Consider the following 26,876-nt stretch of genomic DNA (forward strand, 5'->3'; position numbering starts at 1 on the left):
TTGTTTCTGTTCCCAATTTTAATTTATTTAATCTTCAATGTATGCTTCAATTTTCTATTCTAAGATGTTTCTATTTAATTGTTTACATTGTACATATACATATTGTTTTTATATAGGCTATATGAATATTGTTAATTGTGTATTATCCTTTCCTGTAATTGGCGGCTCGTCCGCTGTTGGTTTAGTCAATAAATATAAAAACCCTTGTAAGTTACACCATGGCTCCATGGTTATACTCAGGGACCAAATTCATAAAGCCTGTAAGCACAACAAAATTGCTAAGCACAGAAAAGCATTAATTAGCAGAAACAGGTTACTATTCAAAATAACATTGAAGTTTGATTTGTTGTGGCTGGTTCCCCCTTTCAATTTTTTGCTTTGCAAAGAACTTTGTCAAATCAGACAATTAAGTATTTTTTGTCCGACTTTGTCGAAATTTTCAAATAGAAACAAACAAACAAACAAACAAACAAACAAACAAACAAACAAACAAACAAACAAACAAACAAACAAACAAACCATTCAGCAAAATTTTACCAGCTAACTAATTGTAAATTTTCCCCCAGAAAAAAACTGCATCAACTTAAAGGTAAAACAATTAAAGGGTGGCTTTAGGGTTATTGTGTTTTACAAACCTATTCTTAGTTTCTCCGCATCAAGTCTCTCGTAGTTGTGCCAATCTTTCTTTTTCAATGATTGTTCGCCTACGACGAACTTCTGAAATTGTCTGCCACCCTCGGCTGGACTTTCTTGCTTTTCTTGCTGCTGGTTAACCTGAAAGGAGAATGATAATTATGTCAGAATAAATGACTCTGTCTCGGAGGATTACCACCACCTTGGGGTCTCTGATTGATCTCAAGCAGAAGTCATTGCCCATTTGTGAAAGGTTTTCTGTTAGAGTTATTTACAGAAGAATTGAGAAATGTCCTGAGCGATTAAGCAGGAAATGACAAAGGATCGTGGTGTAGTGCACACTTATACATGAACGCAGTCAGAGATAAAAATAAAACACTTTTCTTGCAACTTCTCTCTCTTCGTCTATTTACCTAGCCAACCTGCGAATTTTCCCCTGAATTTAAGCCCTGCTTTCACCACTTGTTGTCACAGAGCTCAAAATTTAAATTGGAGAGTGGTCCCACTGCAAGGCCGACCAGTAAATTCACGACCGGAAAAGTCTAGCTGTCTTCTTTTTTTCAACTGAATAATAATAATACTCGTGAAAGATTTATATCTTAAAGCTAAAAAAATATTTGGTTCAATTAAAGACCCTTTTTAGCCTGATCTTCCGATTCAGATAAATCTGCTTGTTCTTCAAAGAAAGAATTTTATTGCGTGTTATTGTATTCAATTTCCTTGTATTTATCCTGGTCTTGAAACAAATTATATCTAGTTAAGTATGCCTTAGAACAAATTTTGAGTTAGTGTAAGCCCTGTGTTCTTGTGAATTTTCCCCATAAATTTGGGCCCATTATCAGTGCAATAAAATCACAGGATAAAATGCAGTGCATCTTCGATTCAAAATCGTAGCTGAGCCCGTTCAATTTAGAGGAACACGTTGCCTTGAATCGGACGAGTTGGTCTTTGAAAAGCATTTGGAACCTTTTGTTATCAGTGCATGGTTTATTTAGAAATATGTTTTAAAAGTAGAATTTAATGATCCACACAATTATGACTCGAAATTGCACAGTTTTCTTTTTACGTCGCGAACTAACATGGTCGGCCATTTTTGGGAGTCAAAATTTTGACGTAAAAGGAAAACCGTGCAATTTCAAGTCATTTTAGTGTGAATCATTATATTCTACTTTTAAATGATCTATCTATTCATTTGCATTTTATAACAAAATGTTCCAAACGCTTTCAAAGACCAACTCGACCGATCCAAGGCAATGTGTTCCTTTAATGATCAGGCAGTAAATGAAAGCCTGTTTGGAACCTTGCAGAGGGGGCATCACAACAAAAGCGCAGGGCACCACAGCAAATGTTGAGGGTCATTTCGTGGCTCGACTGGGGATTACAAAGTTAGGGGAATTTCAGAGTCTCAACAGTGGTGTAATGGCACAGATTAATTATTTGAGTACAGAAACCCACTTTATCCTGAAATTATAAGAAGTACCAGTCTGAACCTTGTTGAATATCCGCAATTCCTATTGTTTATTCACTACTCTCAAACAGCATTGGTGCATCTGCCGTTACAGATTTCATAATTTAAATTTAAATTTTAAATAATTTTTTTTAAATGATATTGGCGACAGCAGTGAAAAATTGATATTCTTCTGATTGAGTGATTTCTTTGTATTGACTGACCGGGCATGCATCCCAGGATCTGTGGGTTATGCTAATAAAATGGGTTAATATGAAAAATCAATATTTCCTTTATAACAAATGCTGGTGTACTGATCCAGCTGTTGTGTAGTGTTTGCTAGTAAGGTCAGGTATTTCTTAAGGGCTTTACATTATTCATTTTTTGCAACAACAAACAGAACCAAAAAAAATACTAAAGAGAAAATGAATTTTCTCCCATTCTCCAGATTTTAGTAAACACATTGTACAGCTTTTTTGATGAAGTAACAAAATATAACTTTTGTTTTGTCAAGGATTAATTGGGTTCATTTCAAATTGCAGCAAAATAAAATTTTTATATTTTGCAAGAAAAGAATATATCAATAGATGGATTGCAATAGGCGTCATCGGCCACCATCTTTGATGAATTGTGCACGCATGAAGAGCTATCATTGGCTGAAAGTCATTTTTCATTGTTTTACATCAAAGATGGCGGTCAATGACACGTATTGCAAATCATCTATAAAAAAATTAACATTAACAAGAGATAACAACTTGATGCAAATAAGCAAGATATCTGTTGATTTAGGCCTGGGGCGAGGGTTGCATATAACAGAGTGGTAAATGTTCCTAATTGCAACCTCAAATAAAATTGAATTTCCACTACACCGCTGGGCCGAAACTCATAGAGCTGCTTAAAGGAACACGTTGCCTTGGATCGGTCAAGTTGGTCTTTGAAAAGCGTATGTAACCATCTGTTATAGAATGCATATGATTAGAAAGATATTTTAAAAGTATAATATAATGATCCACACAAGTATCACTCAAAATTGTGTGGTTTTCTTTTTACCTCGTCGACAAACACGGTCGGCCATTTATGGGAGTCAAATTTTTGCAATACAAACCATCCTTATTTTTTTGAGAAATAAACAAACTTTCACAAATCTTATAAGCATCTTACCTTTGGTAATAAACTTTCTTTTTGTAAAACTTCAGCCTCGCCGTGGCTTTCTCCGTGTCCTTTCCTCTCCCTGACGCTGTCTCCTGGGTGACTCTCATCATTAAAGTCCTCCGTTCCTCGTCTGATCAATAATGTCCCGAAGAAAAACAGCAGAAATATAAAGATGAGGTAGCGCAGTATCCTTTGCTTGTGAACCCTCATGATGGTTGGATTAGTTCATAAGATGCTGAGAGGAGAACCAGGCTAGGGTTTTCACTTTAATAGTTTTCAAAGTAGAAATTTGTCTTGGTACAGTCGACGAGCGGTTTCTTTAGTACTGATAGTTCCAGCTCTGGGTTAGAAGAAGCTATGATCATGGAGGTAAATCCTACCTCCATGCTATGATAAGGCTGCTATGATAAGAAGTGTTGGTTACGCTGACCCCTCCATACAATGAAACAACTTGAAGCATTGAAAGAACTTTGGCTTAGAAAGTTCAGGTTGAGCAGGAACTGACGGCTTAGTGCATAATGGTAAAAGTTATCAACAAAATCCTCCGAACACGATCATAATGTGTTCATTACAGGCATCCAGTGTGTCTGCATGGTGGGGCTTAGGACAAAGTACACACTAGACCTTGTAGTTCCTGTTTGCACACACAAATAAACTGGCTATCCCCGATGAGACTCCGTCACATGTGTTCACACTGCCGACAACAACTCACATCTGCGATGTGTGAGATTATTCAAACAGTAGCCGTTTCCTGTCTGCATTATTTCAGCAGTGTACACACACAGTCACTCTGGCTATGCGCTGGCTTTGTACAGGGATCTGCATGGACGATTTTTCCCCTACAGCTGTTCTGTTTTTAAAGCAAATTAGAAGACAAGTTATTAATTCACTACGGAGCAAAGAAAGTTGTTAATTCACAAAGAACACGCAGTACTTTATTTATGAATTATTAAAGAGACTGGGAAAGGCAGAATGCAAATGCAGTCCTTCAATTTTAGAATAAAAAAGTGGGATATAAACTACTCTCCTTAAATTATTGAGGAGAGATCTTTCCATTCCTTAGAAACAAAAATTGTCGAACCAATGAACCCTTCCCATGAAATATGCTAATTACATTCACGCATGCGTACAGACCCTATTGGTTGGCAAACGCCTTAGAGTTGTGCAATAAGCAGATGCGCAGTCGCGTCTGCGTCGTGCAGCCGTTAGCCATGTACAAAACAGCGCGATGTTCCCTCAATTTGCCAACCAAAATATTAGTGCGCACACGCTAGGTGCAATTAACATATTTCACGGGAAGGGTCTATTGATTCAAACTTCACACATTAGTCTAACAAATATAATTAACAGATTTTTAAAAATCTGACTGTATGTTTTAAAGGTATTATACAGGATTGGTATGGATAAAAAACATCAATGTTGTTTAATTATGGTCTAAGAGCTAACTGACTATGAAGTCCTTTTTTGTGTGAAATATTTCCTTCTGAAATCAAGTCATATATTCAAGGAAACAGTATCTGAAAACCAAAACCTAAAAACGCAACATTTGGCAGATTTTAAAAGTTTGTACAACCAAAATTAACGACAATTTGTTTGTTTTTCCACTGTCTTCTCCTGACTCACACAGCAGATTCCGCCAATTTTTCACAGGTTTGTTTCATAAATAAATCATGGCTATCTCATAAAACATTAACATGGTCTGTGGACCGATCAGCGAAACCAATCCTGAATCATACCCTTTAATTATTGAGGAGAGCTGTCCGCACTCATTAGAGTTAGACCCAAACATCACACATTGTAATTATGAAGTCTACAAAGTAATAAAAAAAAAAATAAAAAAAAAATTAAAAAAAAAAATAATTTCATAAAATCTTACTGTTTATGTTTTAACGAAGATAGAGAAATAAAGTGTACCTCTGAAGATTCATCTAGGCAGACCAAAGTGCAGAATTGGATCGGCTATTTGATGTTTGGATTATTCTTTAAGGAAGTATTAAATTAGCCGTGGCAGGCCTTGAAAAAATGCTCTTGATTGAAGGGGCACAGCAGTTTTCCTCTGGGGGCACCCTATGATATGACGAACATGTAAATTTGTAATTGGAACTTTGTCGCGAGGCCTGCTGTGATTATGAATTTGTTTTCAACCTGACAACAAACTCTGGAAGTTCCATAAATTTACCCATATTAATATTAATATTAGAACCAAAATAAACAAACAAAAATAAGATAAGGAAAAAAGTAAAGTCAAATGCATAAATGTACTCCTTTTTTCCCCCTTTTTTTCCCTAATATCTGTCGTACTAGCTAGTAATACAACCGATAATGACAAATTTCAGCGCCCAAGAAACTGAATACAGGCTGGAAGCAGGCAGCATTCCTTCCTGCTCTCTCTAACTTCCAAAATCCAAGTGCAGTTCTTAAAAAAAAACACTTACTGCAGTACAGAGGGCACGGAATGATAATAATATAATAAACTTCTTTACATTTGCAGGCCTGCATTTGTCTTAAACTAAAATAGAAACTTTATTTCAAACACTGCTAAAAATATATATCCTCCTCTTACCAGTTTTCACGGTATTATGCCTTTTTCTTTGAATTGGGAAAAAAAAAATGATGCCATGTATCAACCGATGCCCTAATTATCTTCATTTGTTAATATGAAGTATGCAAACAAATATATATATTAAAACTTGATGGACATTGAAATGTTCACACTACACACCGATCATTTGTTTTGAGTTTTTCCTGTTTTCACGGCAAACAAGAAAGTATGGTTTCCCGGTGAAGCCATACATGGAAGAAACATCTACAGTGACTACAAGTGTTTTCTGAGACTCTGTGTATGACTCTATAGCCACCAGTTACCTTCGTTTTATTCAAAATATTTTTTAATGAAATTTTTAAAATTACCATGGTAATTTGCAAAAAATAACAAAAGTAAATAATTTAATAAAAAGTGTGAATAATTATTGGCTTTCAAATCCGATTTTTACTTAGTTTTTTCCCTTTTTTTCTTAAAATTTATAATAAAGCGTACAAATAAACAGTGATAATTGAATCAACAAGCTGATGTTTAAATTTTAATATCAATCATAATATTAATATGAGGGTTAAAAAATAAAAATCTCCAACAATATTAGAAAATGATATAAGGCACATGGCTTCTTTAAGCCTCTGTACTTTATTTTCAGAATGCTCAGCAAAATACTCAGTCACATGATTTGATCATCATGAACTGTGAATTGAAATAGTGTTGGATGAAACTTTTTGGGTGGGCAAATATTTTTATATGGCTTCAACAGTACGACATATTTTTGTACCTTGTAGAAATGCCTAAAATACCAAACTATTTGCATATTACAAGTGCAAATAACCAGTGGAGCCTTACGTGTTTCTAAGTTTTTGTCAAGGGAGAGGAGACTCTTTGCTTGGCAAATAAAACCACAATTTTTTTATCTGATAACTTTCCGTATGGCGCCACCACCTTTTCACTCATTTTTACAAAAAGGGATATCTCATTGAGGTAAATTGGATACTATATTATTTCATATCGAATGAAAAAGTGGTGGCGCCATACGGAAACTTTTCCTTTTTATCTCGGGACTGTTTACATCGCGCACAGAGTGGTAAAAGATTTGCCACGATTTTAGGGACACCTCAAAAACAGGACCTCCTACGATAATGGTATTGATAATCACTTCCTACATCACACCCCCCTCAAGTCCAACATTATTTGTGAGCCCCGCCCCTCGAATCCGTACCACTGTTTGAAAACTCAATAAAGTTAACTATTTTAGACTCTTCAAACCATATTTTGTGTTAAACCTCACCCTCACATTCTGTTTTATCACAAGAAAGGTGTAAATGTAAAACAACAACACGAAAAACGATGAAATGTACCTTTTCTAAATGCTCCACGAACTAGTCATCCGTACACAGTACACCGTGGAAGCGTAGCGCATCGAGAACTGCCGGTTTTAGCTCCAGTCTATTTTTACTTTCATGTAAAGTTTATTATCAAAATAAAATGCGACGTCAAGAGTTCAGACGTCTCCCAAAAGAGCAAAACTTCACGTTGAACTTACACAGCGCCCTCTGTTGATAAATTTTCGGACGCAATGATTGGTCGGTTGCGTTTCGCCAGATGATCAAGGTCCAAAATTTAAAACAACACAGAAATTTAAAGCACGTCGAGTGATCACTGCAATTTGCGTGAAACGGTAGTTTACAGGAGCCGATTTCAGTGACGAAATGTCGTTCCCAAGGGCCAAAACAAAAAGATTCAATGAGATCGGGAGTAAGTACACATTTGATTTACCTCACAATTAAATATTTTTGTGTGTAAATGGATGAAATTCAGAGATCTTTACTTCCAAACTTTTGTTTACTAGTTTTTATTACACTGAAGGTTGTTACAACAAAACAAAAAACGTCCCGTGGTCGAGGGGTGGGGCTTGGTAGGAATGGGGAGGGGTGGGGGAAAAAAGTGTTTGGTACCTCGCCTGGATTGATTGTGGATTATCTCTAATGAAAACCTCAAACAATTGACATTTTTTATTTTTTTATTTAAGTTGCGATAATCAGAAAATTCAGAACCGTTTGACTTTGGCTTTTTTATTTTTTATATTATTTTAATGAATATAATAATAATATTAATGTTGATTCATAGTTTACAAAAAAACAAAAGTCTTGATCAATCATCATGAGGATTTGTTACTGACAATGAACTATCTCAAGTAAAGGGCAGTACATGTAGTTACTGAGATTTCAAAAAACATAGTTTGCCATTTGAATTACGCAATAGAATAATTGCATCCAAAGAATGTTCAATAATGAATAATTGAATGTTTTGATCTGCTTCCACTGTGAACATTTAGGTTGTGCTCCACCGGTTGGGTTGTACGATGTGAAAGGTGCAGAGAAAAAGTCTGCTGGAATTGCTGCATTCGACAAAACTGAACGCTTCAAAGAACCAAAAGGTACGACAAACACAGATCATCGTACAGAAGGTCAAATTATGTACAAATCCTTAAACCATATTTTTCACAATCTATATCAGTCACAGAACAAACAATTACAACTTCATTTATATCCATGATGGCCCACTGTACGGTAAACTTAGCTGAATCCAGGGCCCAATTTCATAAAGCTGTTGAGCCAAAAATACTGCTTATAATTTTTAATTATAGGAAATCCTATGCTTGACAGAAAATAAATGGGGCACTAGTCAAAACATTGTAGACTTTATTGACAATTTTGAATTTTTGCTAGTATTACCAGTTTCTGCTAAGCAAAAACTTTCTGTATCAGCAAGTTTTTGTGCTTTATGAAATTGGGCCCATGTCACAAAATATTGATCTCTCCTCAGTGGTCATATTTATAAAAAATGCTCAAAATTTTTAACAATCCACAAATATATCATAAGTTCAACATGACTTTGGTTTCCTGTAATTCATCAAGCGTTCAAATTTGTTTTCTCTTTCTGAAGTGCCTCAACCAGCAGTACAAACGCCTCGTCCAAGATCCAGCTCCGTCTCGAGTCTGAAGAAATCCAACAGCTCCATCTCGCTGCCAGATTACGGCAAAGTTACTCCCATCAAGATGAACAATTTATCTTCATTCGACGTAAACAATTTCTTTACTGTTCTAATACCTATTTTGTTTGTGTTTGTAGCCTTGGCTCAAGACGTCAGTGATCAATTGGATAGTGGTCTGCACACAACTGAGTGTGTAGTACGCTATCCACTCTTGATCAACCGAGCGCAGTACAGTCCTTTACGGATCACTGCCGTCTTGGCCTAAGGCTATTGTGTTTTCAGAGAAAATATTTTTCAAATAAGTAGTGTGACCCATCAAACTAACAGCCAAAGACAGGATTGTTTGACAATGCATCTAGCTAGCGTTATTACTGATCTACATGTATGTGCATATTCCTGTCCCATAAACAACCTCAAACAAGTCGATTTTATTTTTAAAATGCAATATAGTGTAACATTAAACATCCACAATTTTGTAGATTGCATAATCCAAACACCCAAACTTCAAAATAAATATCTGTTGGCAAACATTTGTTTTTTACTTTGCTTCAGATGATTTTGCCTACTTATCAGCATTAAGTTGACAACAACCACTCTGTGACCCAACCTAGAAAGTGGGGGGGGGGGGGGAGTTAGAGGGAAAGGGCTGGTTTAACCACAACAGTTTGGAAAAACAAAAGACAAAATTAAAGGTGGAAAGCGGGAGTAATCGTAATTAATTAATTAATGAAAACCTTTTGTTTGTGAACTTGCAGGTTAGTTCTTGTTCGGAAGAACATAATGCAAAGTATGAGAAGCTAATGGAGGAGCTGTTGTCTGTCACTGCAAAGCTCAACAGTAAACAGCAGGTATGTGTAAACAATGTAGTTTTTACCCATACCTTTGTCACTAGAATTTAAGAAGCTGTTGCTTAGAGGGAGGGGGGGTCTATAATGCTGGACTCACTGGGCCTATAACTTAATACATGAGAGGGCAAGGCCATTATTTTGCAAAGGGCACTTCCATTAGAAATCTTAAAGTCTATGGGAAACTTTTGAAGGGGCCTAAAGACCAGGGCCCAATTTCATAGCGCTGCTTAACAGTAAGCAAATTTGCGTGCTTACTGTAGCAGAAAAATTTGCTTAAGCCTTAGCGTATTTCACAGGATAGCAGAAAAATTGGACGGCCATATTGCGTGTTTACCGTAGATTTGCATTATGACGTCAATTTTTGTGTGTGCGGTAAGCACCGGAAAGTTAGCATGCCTTTTCTAGTGCTTACGGTTAGCAGCTATGAAATAGAAATCGCACAGTAAGCACAAAATCGGCCGCTAAGCAGCGCTATGAAATTGGGCCCTGGGCAACAGAGGTTGTGGCCTCCGTGTAATTATTACAGGCATGAAATGTTGGTTTGAATCCTGGTCCCATGATTTGTGTCTATGAGCACTACATTCATTTAACATAATTGCTTCTCATAATAATAATTGTGGCTTCTTATATAGCGCACAGGTCCTTCACCCAGTGACGCTCCTGGCGATCATCATTCAGGGGCCCCGTCTCTCTGTTTGAACTAAGTTTGTCACTACAATTGATCAGCAACATGTGCACCAAGTTGATTGTTAAAAACTCTCATATATTTTTATCTATCAATTTCATAATTATTATTGTCTGGGATTAAATTTGTCTATCGGTCTATTTGTTCGTCCAGGAATTGGAAAATTTAAGATCAGCCACGGATCTCAGAGAACAGAACCTACAGGCCGATCTGGAGGAATACAAATCACGAATGTCTGCGTTGGAACAGTCCAAGGAGGCACTAGGTATGTGATTACATCTTTAAATAGTTTCACTGGAAATTGGAAACTATTTCTGTTACAATTTAGATAAATTCTTGACTGGCATGACAAAGATGCTTTGCCCATGGGGCCAGGCAGGTTATTGTTATTATTTAAGGAACACGTTGCCTTGGATCGGTCAAGTTGGTCTTTGAAAAGCGTTTGTAACCATTTGTTATAAAATGCATATGATTAGAAAGATATTTTAAAAGTAGAATATAATGATCCACACAAGTATCACTCGAAATTGCGTGGTTTTCCTCTTACCTCGTTGACAAACACGGTCAGCCATTTATGGGAGTCAAATTTTTGACTCCCATAAATGGCCGACCGTGTTAGTTCGCAAAGTTAAAGGAAAACCACGCAATTTCGAGGCAAATATGCGTGGATCATTGTTTTCTACTTTTAAAACATCTTTCCAACCATATGCATTTTATAACAAGTGGTTACAAAACGCTTTTTATAGACCAACTCGTCCGATCCAAGGCAACGTGTTCCTTTATTTGAATAGGGCCAAAATTTTATAAAGCCTGTAAGCATAAAAACTTGCTCAGCACAGAAAAAGTTTACATTGTTGGAATTGGTGCCCTACTCAAGAAATTTGCTAACCATTGTTTTCTGCTTATCAGCTTCATGAAATTGGGCCCATGGGAAGGGCTCACAATTATAACACTGGCCCGGCATACATTGTCTTGTAAAAACTGATGTGGGCTAGTACACACTGCTTTTTAACTTGCCATTTAGCTACTGAAAACTATCCAACCTACTTGTTTATCGTGCTTATATTTCTTCCCTTTTAAATGTGAGTAGGAAATGTTTAAACAAAATATCATAAATTATTTTGGAGCGAGTGCATGAATTTTCATTTGATCAATAAACTGGTAATGATCGCTGCCATAACTACATCAGGAAAAAAAAGTTTTGACAATTCATGTGTGAACCTTGGGCTACTAAAACTTCCCGGGGGCAAGTAAAAATGCACAATTTACATTTACAAAAAGCTTTAAAATGCTGGGCCTGCTGAATGGAAGTGACAACAAAACTGAATATTGATCAGGAATTAATCTCTTAATGTCTTCATTCTGTTTTTATGTTTTAACTATTAGAGGTGAGCAAAAAGGAAATACTAGTCCACCGAGAAGAGCTGGAAAGTGAGATCAGTAAATTACACGGTAGGTGAAGATCGAGGTCCAGTAAAAATGTAAATCTTGAGTTACTCATTACTGGTTCTTGACACTTACAAACTCATCCATCAGGGAATGCGATACGAATGTTGACGTCACAAATTGGCAACGACTAATTCGCAGCAGTTCAACTCCGCTCAACTCACTTGCGGATATTGCTGCGAAGGAGGGTTGTGACGTCAAATTCACGTCAATTCGCTTCGCATTCGCAGGAAGTATGAACCGGGCTTAATGAAGCTGAAACTTCTAAACTATATCACATAGGCCTACATACATCTTCATTCACAGTGAGAAGCGATTCATGTCATTGCCAAAAACTTACAAAAGGTACCAAAACCCTTTGAAACCAACTCATATTTTGAATGTTTATTGAATTGGCAGGATTATGTGACCAGTTGAGACAGGATAATTCTGAGCTGAGTCAGCAGCTAGTCAACGAGCAGCAGAGACAGGAGGTAAGTATATCTATTACTGGTAGTTTGCTTTGTGGCTCGTCTTTTTTTCAAGCCTGCAACTTTCAGCTGATTATTTAAAAGCCATTGGACACTTTCGGAACAGAAACAAAAGTAAAAGTTCACAGATTTATAAATAACTTACAGGGTTTACAGAAGGTAATGGTGAAAGACTTCTCTTGAAATATTATTCCATGAAATGCTTTACTTTTTGAGAAAAAAACAATATCAATTCTCGATATATCGAGAATTACGGATTTATTTTAAACACATGTCATGACACGGCGAAACGTGCGGAAACAAGGGTTGGTTTTCCCGTTATTTTCTCCCGACTCCGATGACCAATTGAGCCTAAATTTTCACAGGTTTGTTATTTTATATATACCGGTAAGTTGTGATACACAAAGTGTGGGCCTTTGGACAAAACTGTTTACTGAAAGTGTATAATGGCTTTAAAAGGTCTTTAAATACACCAAGGTCCTGGCCTCCGTTTCCTTGGCCTTGTGACTCTTCAAAAGTGACACATAGACTAAGACTTTCTAATGGAAATTACCTTTGCAAAATAAAAACGGATAGAGTCCTAATGAAAGGGGGGAACAATTTCAAATATCCAGCGCCATGTTAAAATGGTGTAGCAAGGTCATTTTATTTGACACCTTTTCAGAAATTTGAAACACGGCGTCATCAGACATAAAAAACAAATGGGTCTTCGCATTCCGGTACGAACTTCATAATCAGTTAGCTTTCAGACTAAAAATAAACAATGATGTTTTGTACTGTTACTAATCCTGTATAATACCTTTATACTGTGAAATATTTGTAAATAAACCAAAAGTAAATTTGAGGCTCTTTTACTTTATATCCACAAAAGTTTATGCACCAAGAATTTGAGAGGACATTGGAGAAGTCAAAGCAAAGATCACAGGATGCTGAGAATGATCTTCAGGACAAACTCAAAGTAAGAAGTGCTTAGGAAAATGGTCAATGATAAACAATTTTGATTTTAGGAAGTCGAGGGTACTGTTAGAAACGTCGACCACACCGGTTTTTCAGAGCCAACACTCCTACAAAAAGAATTTTACATATGGGTGTATACCTGCAAGTTAACTATTTATGAGTTAATTCTTATCTTATTTTCGACACCATGCAAAGCTTCAAACACCACTAAATTTCATTTAAATGAATTTATGTTGTGTAACCGGTTCCTAAGAAATAACTCAATAATAGTTATATAGCGCACATATCTACCAAACAAGGTACTCAAGGCGCTGAGATTATATAAACTTTCAGAAAGATAGGTAATTGCAGTGATGAATTTTGAGACCCAATTATTTAGCACCTTATGGTTTACAAGGTGCTACGGCGCATACAGCAGCCACAGCCAGGAACACCAGGGCGAACCCCTTCTCTTTTCGATAAGTGCACTGGGTTCTTTAACATGCGTTACACAACACATGGGACCAACAGCTTTACGTCCCATCTGAAGGGCGAAGCAATGGTTAAGTGTCTTGCTTAAGGACACAGGTGTCACGGCTGGGGATTCGAACCCACACTCTGCTGAACTTGAACTGATTGTGTTTTTCTGCAGCAATCTTTGTTGAGGCATGACGAGTTGCAGACGTCGCTGGAGACTGCGGAGGAGAAACTCTCCGCCTTGCAGGTGGCTTTTAATAGTGAGACAAGACAAAGGTAAGACATCCCTTAAATCTAGTAAGGTTTGCGGTAACTTCATGTAATAATAATTGAGTTGGGTTGGGGCAATTCTGGGGAAAAAAAGGTTTTCAACTCAACGCAAAGATTCCACCATGCAAAGTTTCAAATCCTACCTATCCCTTAAATCACTGCTGCTACCGTCTGCACCATTCAGTGTTGTCCACATGGTGTTAAATGATAGATAAACTATGCCAGCCATCAATGATAATAATTCTAATAATAACTAGTTCTTATATAGTGCATTTAACAATAACGTATTAATGTGCTATACATTGATACGTTAAAGTGGTAAATGCATCTTCACAGTATGCGGTCAACCCTCTTACTGTCTCATCATTTAAGCGCACGTCCATCAAGAAATTTGACAGGTCTGATTTCCAAGTACTTGTTTGAAGTTGCCATATTTTGAGCTTCTACTTTTAGACATAGTGAGAGACATTTACATTCCATAATGCTGGATATCCTTGGGACGCTCCTTTCCTTATTTGTAAATTTAAAAATTGTTTTGAAGTTTCCATCTCAAAAATTACAAGTTTACTTTTTTTTGATGAGTTTGTTAGACAGAGTAGTACTGTTTTTCTGTATTTCCATTTGTAAAAATGTATTAATTTTTATTGATATTTCTCGCCATTAAGTCTAAAAGGTTAGTTCTAGGTTACCAGGGAAAAAATTATACTTAAATAAAATCAAGCACTGCACAGTACACCAGCATTCCAGTCTTTTCAAAAGAGTTACAATTTTCAGATCGAGATAAACAATTGCCGAGTTCCGATCCGTACCGTCCTTTAAACTAAGGTGAGTGTTGAGCCATGATCCCAAATCTTCTAGTGTTTGTACTAACACCCATTGTTGTCAATACTAACATGTCTATCGTATCCTCTAGGTAAAGTGTTTGACAGTAGTTTGTAGCTTCAATAGCGTGAACCCGTAGATTCTCCAATTGTGTTGTGCTTCTTTGTTTGGTTTTTGTATACGTTTGTTGTTTTTTCCTTTACGGTTTTTAAAATATCTTTTATTACTATGATCGAGCAAAGCAGGGTAAAATGTTTTCATCATTTTTACGGATGACAAATTACTAATTTACCAGTTCACTTCTGATTAAAAAACCTTTTCCTGTGTGGGATTATTTTCAATCAAACCGGTCAAAAAAAAGCAAGTTTCTTGTATGTCAATAACGGAAAGTATTGTTCACAGCCTCTGGTCGCACTCTCTGTAACCGTAAAAAGGCTGAAAACTTTGGACATCTCTAACCATGCAGCAGTAATCACCTTAACATTTACTAACCAAATATAAAGTCAGTTGAGTCACCCAATAATCCTTTTTACTTTTCACAAACGATAATTATAGAGAGCATGGACAAAATTGTAACTTAGTGAATTGTGTGTGTGTGTGTGTGGGTGTCTAGTTCTTTAATCAAATCAAATACTGACTGTTTCTTTTCATTGCAGATCTCCGTCCAAATCTTCAAGAAGTTTAGGATTCTTTGATGAAGTCCGATCACCTGGTTCGCAACCCGCTTCTTTTGCTCGCCTTGGATCGTTTGGGAAAGCTGGAAGAAAAGCCCTCAAATCAAACAGATCGAAGTCTGAGAAGTAGCTCTACCATAAAGACAAACTTTAATTACATGCCTCCTTTGCTGATAATGAGCTGCTTATCGCGTGTCACAGTCAAGCAAATTGCAGCATGAAACTCAAGTTGTGGTAGCTGAGTCCACAGAGTGTGGGTTCAAATTTCGGTCATGACATTGTGAAATTTGGCCAAGGAATTGAGATGGTTTCAGGAATGCTTAAAGACACTGGACAGCTTTGGTGATTGTCAAAGACCAGTCATATCACTTGGTGTATCTCAACATATGCATAGAATGACAAACCTGTGAAAATTTGAGCTCAATTGGTCGGCGAAGGTGCAAGTTAATGGTGAAAGAAAAAACACGCTTGTTAGACGAAGTTGTGCGCTTTCAGATGCTTGATTTCGAGACCTCAAGTTCTAAATCAGAGGTCTCGAAATCAAGTTCGTGGAAAATTACTTCTTTCTCGAAAACTACATCACTCCAGAGGGAGCTGTTTCTCACAATGTTTTATACTATCAACCTCTCCCCATTACTCGTTACCAAGTAAGGTTTTATGCTAATTATTATTTTGAGTAATTACCAATAGTGTCCACAGCCTTTAAGTCCAACAGTAGTAATAGTGTATGGCACTTTGATACATTTTTAAAAGTGCCTTATAAATACCTACTATTTTTTTAATATTACTCTGTAACATTGTACTGAACATAAAGTTAGCACTGTTAATATGCATAGTGTAAGCTACTTAGTGAGGCAATTCCTTTACTGCATCAATAATGTTTGGATTTCTTTAGTTTTGGAGGCAAACCTAAGACATATACCCCAGTATTGGTTATTTTGAGAACTAAGCAGTATTATAGCTGGCTGAAAAATAACTTTCTAGTTACTATTGTTACTATTATTGATACTCTCTGGTAATGACACCCAACAATGCCTCAAAAGCTATACTGATTCACTGTAACTCAGAAGCATCAGAGAACTTATAGAAAAGGTTACTTTCGATGACCCACAAACACTGAGGTTAACCCTACTCTTCTGTGATTTGTTCTTTAACATGCACTACCATCCAAAAAGCCTTTATGATACGGTATCCTGCTCAAGGACACAAGTGTCGTGAACTTCCAAGAGATACAAGCTTTCACACTTTGATTTTATTTTCTGAGGATTAAATCGGATTTGGGCTATATTTAATGTAATTTATTATTTTGTAAGCAGCTAGGCATGCAACTTTTTCAGCTGATCAGCAAATTTTGTCCATTTTGGTTTCTAAACTAACCAATTTGAAACTGAAAACGCAGGACAGAGTTTTGCTGGGTCTGCAAATGTTCTCTTCTTTTAGCAAACATGTATGCCAATATACTGTGATTCTGCTTATCACATATATTTTTTTAAATTTGTTTAAGAGCCATGCTATGATTGTGATTTTGATTTTAACTTTAGTTTTATTCAAATTAACGTGTGAAGCTGTATCATCATTGGACCATTGAACTACATAATTATATTATTCATTCTTGAAATTATCAGTTATTAGTGAAGTGAGATTTTTGACAAAATGTGCATACATGTGTATAAATTTATTTAGTATATTATTTTTGAGAAATGGTAAATTATTTTGTGTGTTTTTGTGGAAGCCACACACTTTGCCATTCAGCTGAAAGAAGACAGATTAACGTGTATATGTTGTACATTGTGAATTAATTATGTCAGAAATCAGTGACTACAAATGTTGTTTAAATTATTATTATTAATTAAAAGTATATTTGTTTTAAAACTATATTTAACTCAGCATTTTAAAGTTTAAAACTGATGGCTGTGCTGTATGATTATACGGACAAGAAAGTTGTCCAAATGTAAAGATTTTGAGCATTTCCGATTCTTTAAAATAAGTAAATGAGCGCAATAAACAAAGTAACACAAAAATGAAGTAAGGTGACTTTTTCTGCTCTCTGCTATATGTTCGTTTGATCTTGAAGATATTGACAATTAAGGAAACCTCCAATATTGAGCACCATACAGCACGTAAATCCAGAGTAAATTTACAGGTTCAAATCCTGTTCTTGTAGTTTTGTTTTAGTCTACTCTATAGTCAGTGTCTCGTCATCTTGCAGATCTGTAGTCTAGACTTTTATGTTGAAATTGATGCAGCATTTTAACTGACCTTCTGTCCTGAGCCATAACAACAGGGTTTTTCCTATGCACAAGCAGCCTCAGGCCAATAAGCATAAGCACTTCAACATTTTACTTTATTTGTTTTTAAACAACAGAGCTGATCTAGAGCCACAGCTTTCTCAGGCCTGGAACACCATCGCTAAGCTGCAGAACAGAAAGGAAGAACTTCAGCAAGAGGTCAATCATGTCAGGTCAGAGGTTAAAGTTCAGCAAGAGGTTGCTGAGGAGGAGAGACGGAAGAGGATCGAGTCCCAAGAGATGGCTGAGGAACTACAAGAGGAATTAAAAAGGTTTGTTACAACTAATTTTTTATTGAAAATTTCTTTAAAGCCATTGGACACTTTCGGTAAACAATATTGTCTAAGGCCCACACTTCGTGTATCACAACTTAGATATAAATAACAAACCTGTTAAAATTTAGGCTCAATTGGTCATCGGAGTTGGGAGAAAATAACTGGAAAACCCACCCTTGTTTCCACATGTTTCGCCGTGTCATGACTTGTGTTTAAAATAAATTCGTAATTCGTGAGTAAGCATTGAACAAGTTGTCGTTCATGGAGAATGATTTAATCAGTGTGTTTCATATTGAATGGAATTTGGTTGGTTTCTTTTCTGTCTGCACTTGGCTGCAGAGCATGTTACAGTAGTTTCATTCTAAGGAACTTTTCTCCTGCATGATTTTACTTTGGATTTTTTTCTCATCTTGATGCAGGGAATTCGGTGAGAGTGTAGCCGAGGTAAATCAACTGCAGAGAGATCTGGCAGTCTCAAGGCAGCAAGGAGAAGACGCCCAGCAGCAGCTTGAAGATCAAGAAGAGGAACACTGGAAAGAATTGGCTGCCACCGAAGAGTCCATGCAAGCCATCCAGCAGGAACTGAGCCGCCATGAAGTCGAGATGGACCAGCTGCGGAAAGATCTGTCCATCTCGAGGGAACAAACTGTCGAGACCCAGCAACTGCTTCAGGAACAACACGAGGAACATTTGAAAGAAATCGCCACCTCCGAAGAGTGTATTCAAGCTTTTAAGAAGGAGGTCGGCGAGTATAAAGCAGAGCTGAGTCAACTCCACGACGATGTAGCTCTCTCCAAGCAAGAGACGGCAGACGCCCAAGAAGAGACTCAGCAACAAGAGGAGAGGCATCAGGAGGAACTTTCTCGCATCCAAGAATCCATGAACACTATAAAAGAGAAGTGCATCCAAGAAACAGATCGGAGCAAAGCAGAAACATCTCAACTGCAGAAAGATCTGTCCATCGCCAGACAGGAAACGACCGAAGCCCAACAACAACTGGAACGCCAAGCCGAGGAGCACAAGAAGAAAATGGCCGTCTCAGAGGAGTCTATGCAAGCTGTTAAGCAGGAATTCAGCCGTCGTCTGGTAGACACACAGACCAGGCTTTCCTTGAAGGGATCTGAGGTGCAGAGGCTGAGCAAGGAAGTTGAAGACATGGGCAAGCAGCTTGAGGAGGAGGCTAGCAAGAGGAAAGCAGGAGAGTTGGAAGTTGAGCAAATACAGAGGTATGAGAATCAGTTTTTTTGTATACTGGCATTTTTGTTGTTTTGCTGCTTGTTTGAATTGAGTAGGGATCAACTTCGCAAAGAGCTGAGATTAATCCTAATGATGTCAAAATACAAATCACCATGGCAATATTGACAACTCGTCTTAAGATAAATTCTAATGCTTTCTTAAACCAAGGTCAAGAGTAAGACACTCGACCATAATTATTCCACCCTTCAGATGTTACGTCAAGCTATAGGTCACGCAAGCTTGAATGGGTAGTTGAACAAACTGAAACCCATACCTCTCTTCAAAGAATAGCAGGTGTAATGATTATTCTCTACATCACATAGCAAGCATTCCCATTTGTGATCATTAAAGAAGGAAACACAAATTTCTCTTGAGAGTTATAAGGTTTAAAAAAAGAAGTAAAGTCACAATTTTATATTTTTCTCTAACAGTGCCCACAAGCAATCACAAACAACCCTAAAATCATCAATCAACCGCCTCGAGGAGAAGAACACCGAGTTGTGTGAAAAAGTCTCAGAGATGCAGGAAGCCATCAAGAACATGGAGGAGGTAGAAGAGAGTCTTCAGACAGCCAAGAGCAGCCTTGAAGAGGAGACTAGCAAGCTCAAAAACAAACTGGATGACATGCAAGATGAGGTCAAGATGTATGAGAAATTTTCTGAACAGACTAACTTACGGCTTGGAGAGAAGACTAACCTTGTGGAAGATCTGAAGAAGCAGTTGGTGAAGATGGCAGAGGCTGTCAGTGCTAAGGAAGAGGAGGAGAGGGAGCTTAAAACACAGCTGGAGCAGAAGACTAAGGAACTGAGTGCTAAGATTCAAGAAGCACAAGAGAGTATGAGGTGAGTACATGTTTATGTAGAGAATATTAGTTTCTCCTGAAGACGATCAGAGCAAACTGATCAAAACATTGAGTCATTCACCGGTTCTTTTCAAAATCAACACTACCCAAAAAGAGATAATCACACATGGTGTTACCGTAAACCGTAAAAGTTTCAAATCTTTCTGAGAATATTCCAGTTAACACTTTCGGTACAGAAAAAAAAAAAAAGACTCCTCTTGAAATATTATTCCATGAAATACTTTACTTTTCGAGAAACCTTAAAACAATTATCAATTCTCGTTGTCGAGAATTACGGATTTATTTTTAACACATGTCATGACACGGCGAAACATGCAGAAACAAGGGTGGGTTTTCCCCGTTATTTTCTACCGACTCCGATGACCGATTGAGCCTAAATTTGCATGGCCTCGTTGGATATGGAACGCAGAAGCGCTATATTTTTCCGTATTCCACTCGCGCTTGTGTGATAACTTATAATATGATATTAGTATGTCTTTTTGTGTCACTATATTTTCTCTCTTTAAGTGCTCATGAGCAATCTGAGAAGGCACTGAATTCTGAAAATGCCCGCCTCTTGGAGGAGACGGCAATCCAAGAAGAGAAGAACTTTCTCAAGATAACCGAGATGATGGAAACCATCGACAGATTACAGGAGTCGGAGGAGAATCTGTTGACTGAGAAGTGCAGCCTTGAGGAGGAGACTACTCAACTCCAGAGCAAACAGGACGAGATGGAGGAGGAAGTCGAGATGTACAAGAAATACGTCTCCGAGATCAAGTTCCAGCTGGAGGAGAAGACTAAACAGGCAGAGGAACTGGTGAGCCTGAAGAAGCGGCTGCACAAGATGCAGGAGACTATCAATGCCAGTGGCGCAAAGGAGCAGGAGCTGACATCACTGCTGGAGGAGAAGACTAGTGAGCTGGAAGCCAGAATGACAGACTCTGAAGAATGTGAGAGGTAGGTGTTTCAAGAATGCATTGAATGTTGGACCAGAGCTCGATTTCAAAAAGCAGGAAGATTTATATTAATAAGATGAGTTGTCCGTGTTACCAAGTGATTTTTATTGTAACTTCACAAAATAATATTGTGACATCTCACAATGTAAAAAAATTTGCCCCAAAATAGCTAATGGCCTGACCTTTCAACCCTAGCTGTGTCTTTCTCGAAGGCTGATCGTAACGTTAGCTGATCGACAACACAATACACACGAACTGGTATCTAGGTGTTACATAAGCAGTCGAGAGGAAATACATGAATAGAGAGTGAGAGAGAGAAAGAAGGGGCAAAAAGCACACAGAAAAAAACAAAGGGTGAACTATGATAGGGAGACAGGGGGGTGTTGCAATATCATACATTGTGTAATGAGTTACAGAGCATCTTGAAATACCTTAACATATTATGTTGGTATAAATCCAGGCATAGGCCCTACTCTTCAAACCAGTCATCCATTGTACATTATCAGATCCCTGAACAAAATGCTATTTAGATATAAACTCTTTGAATCAATCTGTTTTTTCATGGAACAGATGTTTGTGTTGACAATTTCCATAGATCCTGAACACAAAGGTTTGGGTTTTTTTCCTTTAATTATTGATCGATCATCAACAATTGATTTTTCAGTTGGCGTTTGAAGTTTGAGGAGCTACAGGCCAAGGTGGAACCTTTTAAGGTAAGTTCCAGAGGAACATTTCCTGTTGATGATCTACAGTCAATGTGGCAGATGTTCATTAGTTAACGGAGGTACACAACATTGGTTTAAAGATGATCATGGTTGATGAACTTGTCTTGAAATATTTTCGCTTGAAATGCTGAAGCTTTTGAGAAATGAGTATTAGAAAAGTTAGAAGATCTCTTGTGAATGAAACATCTAAAGTTGGTTCACTATTTTCTTGTGGTTTCGATGACCTTTTGAGTCGCCACTTGAACAGGTTTATTTTGTGTATACGTTGGGTCACATACAGTATGGATACTGGTCTTTGACAAGTATCAATGTTGTCGTTCTTTAAATAAGATTTGAAAGATATCTTTGAAACAACTGTTGTGGTGCTCTGTGCTTTTGCCCTGGTGTCCTGTGCAAGGTTCCTGTACAAATTTACATTTTCCTCTTAGAAAAGCCCCTTCACACTAGAGGGAAATTACTGTTTACCTTCTAGAGCAAAGTTCAAGGCCTGTGCCACTATTGGGGCTAAGTGCGGTATAGGTTGGTATCTTAAAGCCATTACACACTTTCGGTACAGAAAAAAAATTAAAAGTTCACAGATTTACAAATAATTTACAGGGTTTACAGAAGGTAATGGTGAAAGACTTATCTTGAAATATATTCCATGAAATGCTTTACTTTTTGAGAAAACACATGTCATGACAAGGTGAAACGTGGGGAAACAAGGGTGGGTTTTCCCGTTATTTTCCCCCGACTCACAGGTTTGTTATTTTATATATAAGTTGTGGTATATGAAGTGTGGGCCTTGGACAACACTGTTTACCAAAAGTGTCCAATGGCTTTATTAAGAAACACACAAATGGGTAGTAGGGTTAATTTCTTTCGGTAACCTAACCTGTGAACTGGTTACCTTATCCTAATCTTTGTACGCCCCACCCCTTCCAGGATCAACTGGATCAATTTGAGATGGAGCGAAATTTACTGCTGAGCCGCAACGACGCCGCCCGGAGCGAGGTGACAAAGTTGAGCCAAGACTACGCGAAGCTGCTCGGTCACCAGAACCACAAACAGAAGATCCAACACATCATCAAGATCAAAGATGAAAACTTGAAACTCAAACAAGTAGGTTGAAGAGCTGATGATTGTTGTTTAAAATTGTCACCTATGGGGTTATATTAAAAAATCATGCAAAGAGACTCCTGGACTCGATTTCACCCAAACTAAGATTCATTTACAGATGCGTTTATCATTCAAACCAACAGTGGCTGACACTAGGAGGGTTGACTGTGTACTGTGTAGATGCACATGATTGCAGGCAGCACTTAGCTCTTCTATCATTAAAAAAGTACAGTGGATGATAAGAACATTATCTACAAGCAGGCTTGAATATTCAATTCTGATTGGTTGATCCATAGCATCATGGAGTGTGATATAAACTTATATCACACCCTGCGTATGCGTGTTCTAACACCACGTATTGCGCTTCTATGGGCTATACGCAAAATGCACAGCTTATAGTGCAAGGATTTAATGTTAATTCAAATGTGTCGCATTTGCATTAAATGCTGATAGTCACATGTGTAAAGTTCACATGCTTGAACTAAGTTTTTACTTTCTCCTTTAAAAGTTAATACAATTTGGTTTGAAATATGAAAAGAAGTACATTCTTTATCTTTTTTTTGTCCACAACAGGAAGTGAACAAACTGCGAGAGGAGACAATGAAGCAGAAGAATGCCCTGAGGAAGCTGCAAGATTCTTCGTCAAACCGAAATCGTTTTGATCCCTCCAAGGCGTTTGCTGCTCAGAGATCCAAAGAGAATGCAGCACCTCTAAGCAATCTTAACTCCACCTTCCGCTAAACCCTTTCAGAGATCACAAATGTGACCCAATCCAACCTCACCAACAGGGTTCTCCCTTAAAAGTGTTGGCCTCTGGCCAATGCCAGTTAAAACACCTAGGGACAATTCAGAGTTCTCTCCAACTGGGCCCAATTTCATGGCTCTGCTTACCACCAAATTCTGTGCTTACGATCACGATTCCCTGCTTACGTGCAAGCGCCGAATTTCTGCGCTAGCCATGTAAGCGTAGAATGCCTAGTAACGTGGAGCACGCGCAGAAGCCCAAATTCGCCGCTAACCTTGCCACAAGCACAGAAATCCCTGCTTCCGTAAGCGCCGATTCCCTGCTTACGGTAAGCAGAGCCATGAAATTGGGCCCTGCTGGCTAGTTTATTGCTGAAGCCCCATCCCTACATACTTCAAACTACAAGCCCCCAAACTCATGAGGCATGTTGAAAGAAAACCTGAAAATATGGACTAGTGGTATAGCTGGACGGACTACTGAAATGACAAGCTGACAGGTCCTAATGGCTTGTCATTGAAAAAGTTAAGGGCAAACCCTGCACCAAAGCCGCATAAAAGAAAATAACTTTCGAAACAATAAACAACTAGGAAGTAGTTTACCAGCCAAATATGCCTGGTGCTCCACACATCATTTCTTGGCGTAGTAAAGATGTTTTTAACAACTTTATGCAATAGACCCCCCTTGCATTTGATGTCAAAAGCCCAAACCACACCCTCGCTAAGGTCAACGGAAGACCTGGCACTGGCTGAGAGATGCGCATACACGCGCACATGTTTCCATTTTTAGGCCTCATCATTGATGGCGACCAATGCAAGGGGTCTTTTAGGCTCAGATTTGATGGATGAAGAACAGAAAATAATTGTATTATGACCTTAACTATCATTTCTATGATAACAAAAATATCTCAAATGCCTTCGGTAATGTTTTTACTAATTCATTCAAAATGTATTTCACCTATGAAATTGGTTTGCGATGATACAGCCTAACGCTGTGTTCAATATCGACTTCAGCTACGGCTATTGGCTGAGCCTCAAATTTGAAATATCGACCTTTTCCAGCCATTACTGCCTGAGCTGTTAAATATATTTCAGTAATTGTGTACATAACGTATGTTATATTAAACTCATCTCGAATACGGATGATGAATTTTGAATGAAATTTGTTAGTTTTAGTTTAATAAAGCAATCTAGAATTTTTTGTTGTATAAAACTAAAAGGTCTCGACACTTCATCGGGAACTTCATAATAAAATATATTGGACTACACAGATTACAGAATTTTGTTTTTACAAAAATCATTACAAAACCAGATTTTGTACGTCAAGACAATTTGCTAGAATGGCGAGTTTTGAATTACAGTGATATAAATTACATGTATGATATGCTTCCTACTTTAATAGTCTGATTCCGGTTTTGTTTTTGCGTTTTGAAAAATCAGAAAAACTGTGATTAAATACCCTGAAATGTCTATTGAAGCTTACACTACGCTTACATGTATGTCAGTCCTTTTACCCAACAAAATGTTTCTACATTTTTCCAAGGAACTGAAACTGCTGAATTATCAGGCATGCTTACAAATAGTTCCCACTTTAAGTAACACAGTGTTAAGTCAGCAATCTTTATGGGCACTGATAGTTATGTTTGTGAACACACAAATGTATATAAATACCTTGTGCCACACAAATAAGTTCTGTCAAATTCCTTGCATGATTGATCGGTCAACTACTAGAAATGGTAAGAACGCTTGACACGGCCCAAAGTCAAAACCCAAGTTGCTTGTAAAGATGGCGTTTATCAAGAACTATCTATACAAGTAGGTCCATGGATGCCTTATTTAAAGGTATAAACCTATTAGCAGACGAGATGTTACACTAGATTTTGTCCTAAACAATATTGTTGTAAATATTTGTATATATCAGTTGAATTGTACATAAAGCTTGACACATTTCCAGCTTAACTAGTTTAGAGTAAATGATCTGTTAGCCATGTCCCCATGATGCATTATAACCAATCATAGCTGTGATTGCATAACTGAGAGTCCAACAGAATAAATTTAAAATAAAAAAGAAGGAAAAAAACACTTGTGCCACATTGTCTGTGTGTATCTATATTAGGCGTTATTCTTTAGGCAGGTACCGGTATAAAGAATATAGTCTGTTTTGTCTTTACACCAATTTGTAATCGCGTCCAAGGGATTTGCCTGTGGACATTTTTTTATTTAGCTCAAGAAAGTGTACAACGCTTTAAAGGCAGTGGACACTATTGGTAATTACTCAAAGTAATTATTAGCACAAAACCTTACTTGGTAACGAGTAATGGGGAGAGGTTGGTAGTATAAAACATTGTGAGAAACGGCTCCCTCTGAAGTGGAGTAGTTTTTGAGAAAGAAGTAATTTTCCACAAATTTGAATTCGATAAACCAGACTTAGCTTTGAGGTCTCGAAATCAAGCATTTGAAACCGCACAACCCCGTGTGACAAGGGCGTTTTTTCTTTCATTATTATCTCACAACTTCGACGACCAATTGAGCTCAAATTTTCACTGGTTTGTTATTTTATGCATATGTTGAGATACACCAAGTGAGAAGACTGGTCTTTGACACTTACCAATAGTGCCCACTGTCTTTAAAACACATCGTTAAAACTATGTCTGTGTAATGTACAGGTGATTTGTGTATTTAACAGCTCATCGCAGACCATACTCACTAATGTAAGTCACTGTCTTTGCTAGGCTATTTGCTAGGCTATTTTAAAGCCTGTACATTGTATTGTTACATTTTTGCTAATATTCAAAATTCGAAACTATCACTTCATTATTTGAAGTATCGCTTATTGTCAACTTTCTTGAAATGGATAACTTTCTTAAAAGCAACTATCACAGATTGGAATAAATTTGTGGTAACAAAAACAAATGTTGCTTAGTAAGGAAAAAAAACCTTTAAGAAAAATAATTTTAGGAAATGGTTGTAACAGTAAAAAGAAAAATCATTTTCTGTGTGTGTTCATGGAAAAAAAGACCAGATTAAAATCTTTCTAAAATATCAATCATGCCATCATTTTGTGTATACAAGTAAGCATCCTATCAAAGTAGAAGTCAGGCATTTTTGTGATATTTTCGCATAAAAGAAAACAAAGAAAGAAATTCAGACAATACAAGTTAAATCGACACACGTTAAAGGAACACGTTGCCTTGGATCGGACGAGTTGGTCAAAACAAAAGCGTTTGTAACCGTTTTTTATAAAATGCATATGGTTGGAAAGATGTTATAAAAGTAGAATACAATGATCCACACAAGTTTGCCTCGAAATTGCGTG

General features: G+C 37.3%; 2 protein-coding genes across 3 annotated transcripts in view; one reads left to right on the forward strand and one right to left on the reverse strand.

Moving 5' to 3' along the window:
* LOC139935977 (polypeptide N-acetylgalactosaminyltransferase 10-like) overlaps positions 1-7,204 on the reverse strand; it is a 32,697-nt gene extending 25,493 nt beyond the window's left edge. Inside the window, exons 1-3 of one of the 2 annotated variants that reach the window (XM_071930643.1) lie at positions 7,133-7,204; positions 3,242-4,082; positions 636-774 (exon numbers count right to left, since the gene is read on the reverse strand). In XM_071930643.1, the coding sequence (XP_071786744.1) occupies positions 636-774; positions 3,242-3,442 (340 nt within the window). In that variant the 5' untranslated portion in view covers positions 3,443-4,082; positions 7,133-7,204. The remainder of the gene's footprint in view (positions 1-635; positions 775-3,241; positions 4,083-7,132) is intronic. The other variant, XM_071930644.1, reaches the window with a different exon arrangement.
* Positions 7,205-7,344: 140 nt separating this feature from the next.
* LOC139936235 (uncharacterized) lies at positions 7,345-26,752 on the forward strand. Its single transcript, XM_071931016.1, has 16 exons — positions 7,345-7,529; positions 8,110-8,211; positions 8,721-8,857; positions 9,525-9,617; positions 10,456-10,567; positions 11,689-11,754; positions 12,148-12,221; positions 13,090-13,176; positions 13,807-13,907; positions 17,763-17,957; positions 18,380-19,186; positions 19,628-20,038; positions 20,566-20,997; positions 21,661-21,709; positions 22,646-22,822; positions 23,393-26,752. The coding sequence occupies exons 1-16, from the start codon at positions 7,484-7,486 to the stop codon at positions 23,558-23,560; spliced, it is 3,057 nt and encodes a 1,018-aa protein (XP_071787117.1). The 5' UTR covers positions 7,345-7,483; the 3' UTR covers positions 23,561-26,752.
* The last annotated feature ends 124 nt before the right edge of the window (positions 26,753-26,876 follow it).

Source organism: Asterias amurensis, chromosome 4, assembly GCF_032118995.1.
Source record: "Asterias amurensis chromosome 4, ASM3211899v1".
NCBI classification, from domain to species: Eukaryota; Metazoa; Echinodermata; class Asteroidea; order Forcipulatida; family Asteriidae; genus Asterias; species Asterias amurensis.

What these genes read in the sequence shown, in the direction of transcription:
- LOC139936235 (XM_071931016.1), top strand. Translation starts at nt 7,484, where the DNA reads ATGTCGTTCCCAAGGGCCAAAACAAAAAGATTCAATGAGATCGGGA. An exon ending in ACAATTTATCTTCATTCGAC is followed by an intron (nt 8,858 to 9,524) that starts GTAAACAATTTC and finishes GTGAACTTGCAG; the next exon opens with GTTAGTTCTTGTTCGGAAGA. An exon ending in ACGAGCAGCAGAGACAGGAG is followed by an intron (nt 12,222 to 13,089) that starts GTAAGTATATCT and finishes TATCCACAAAAG; the next exon opens with TTTATGCACCAAGAATTTGA.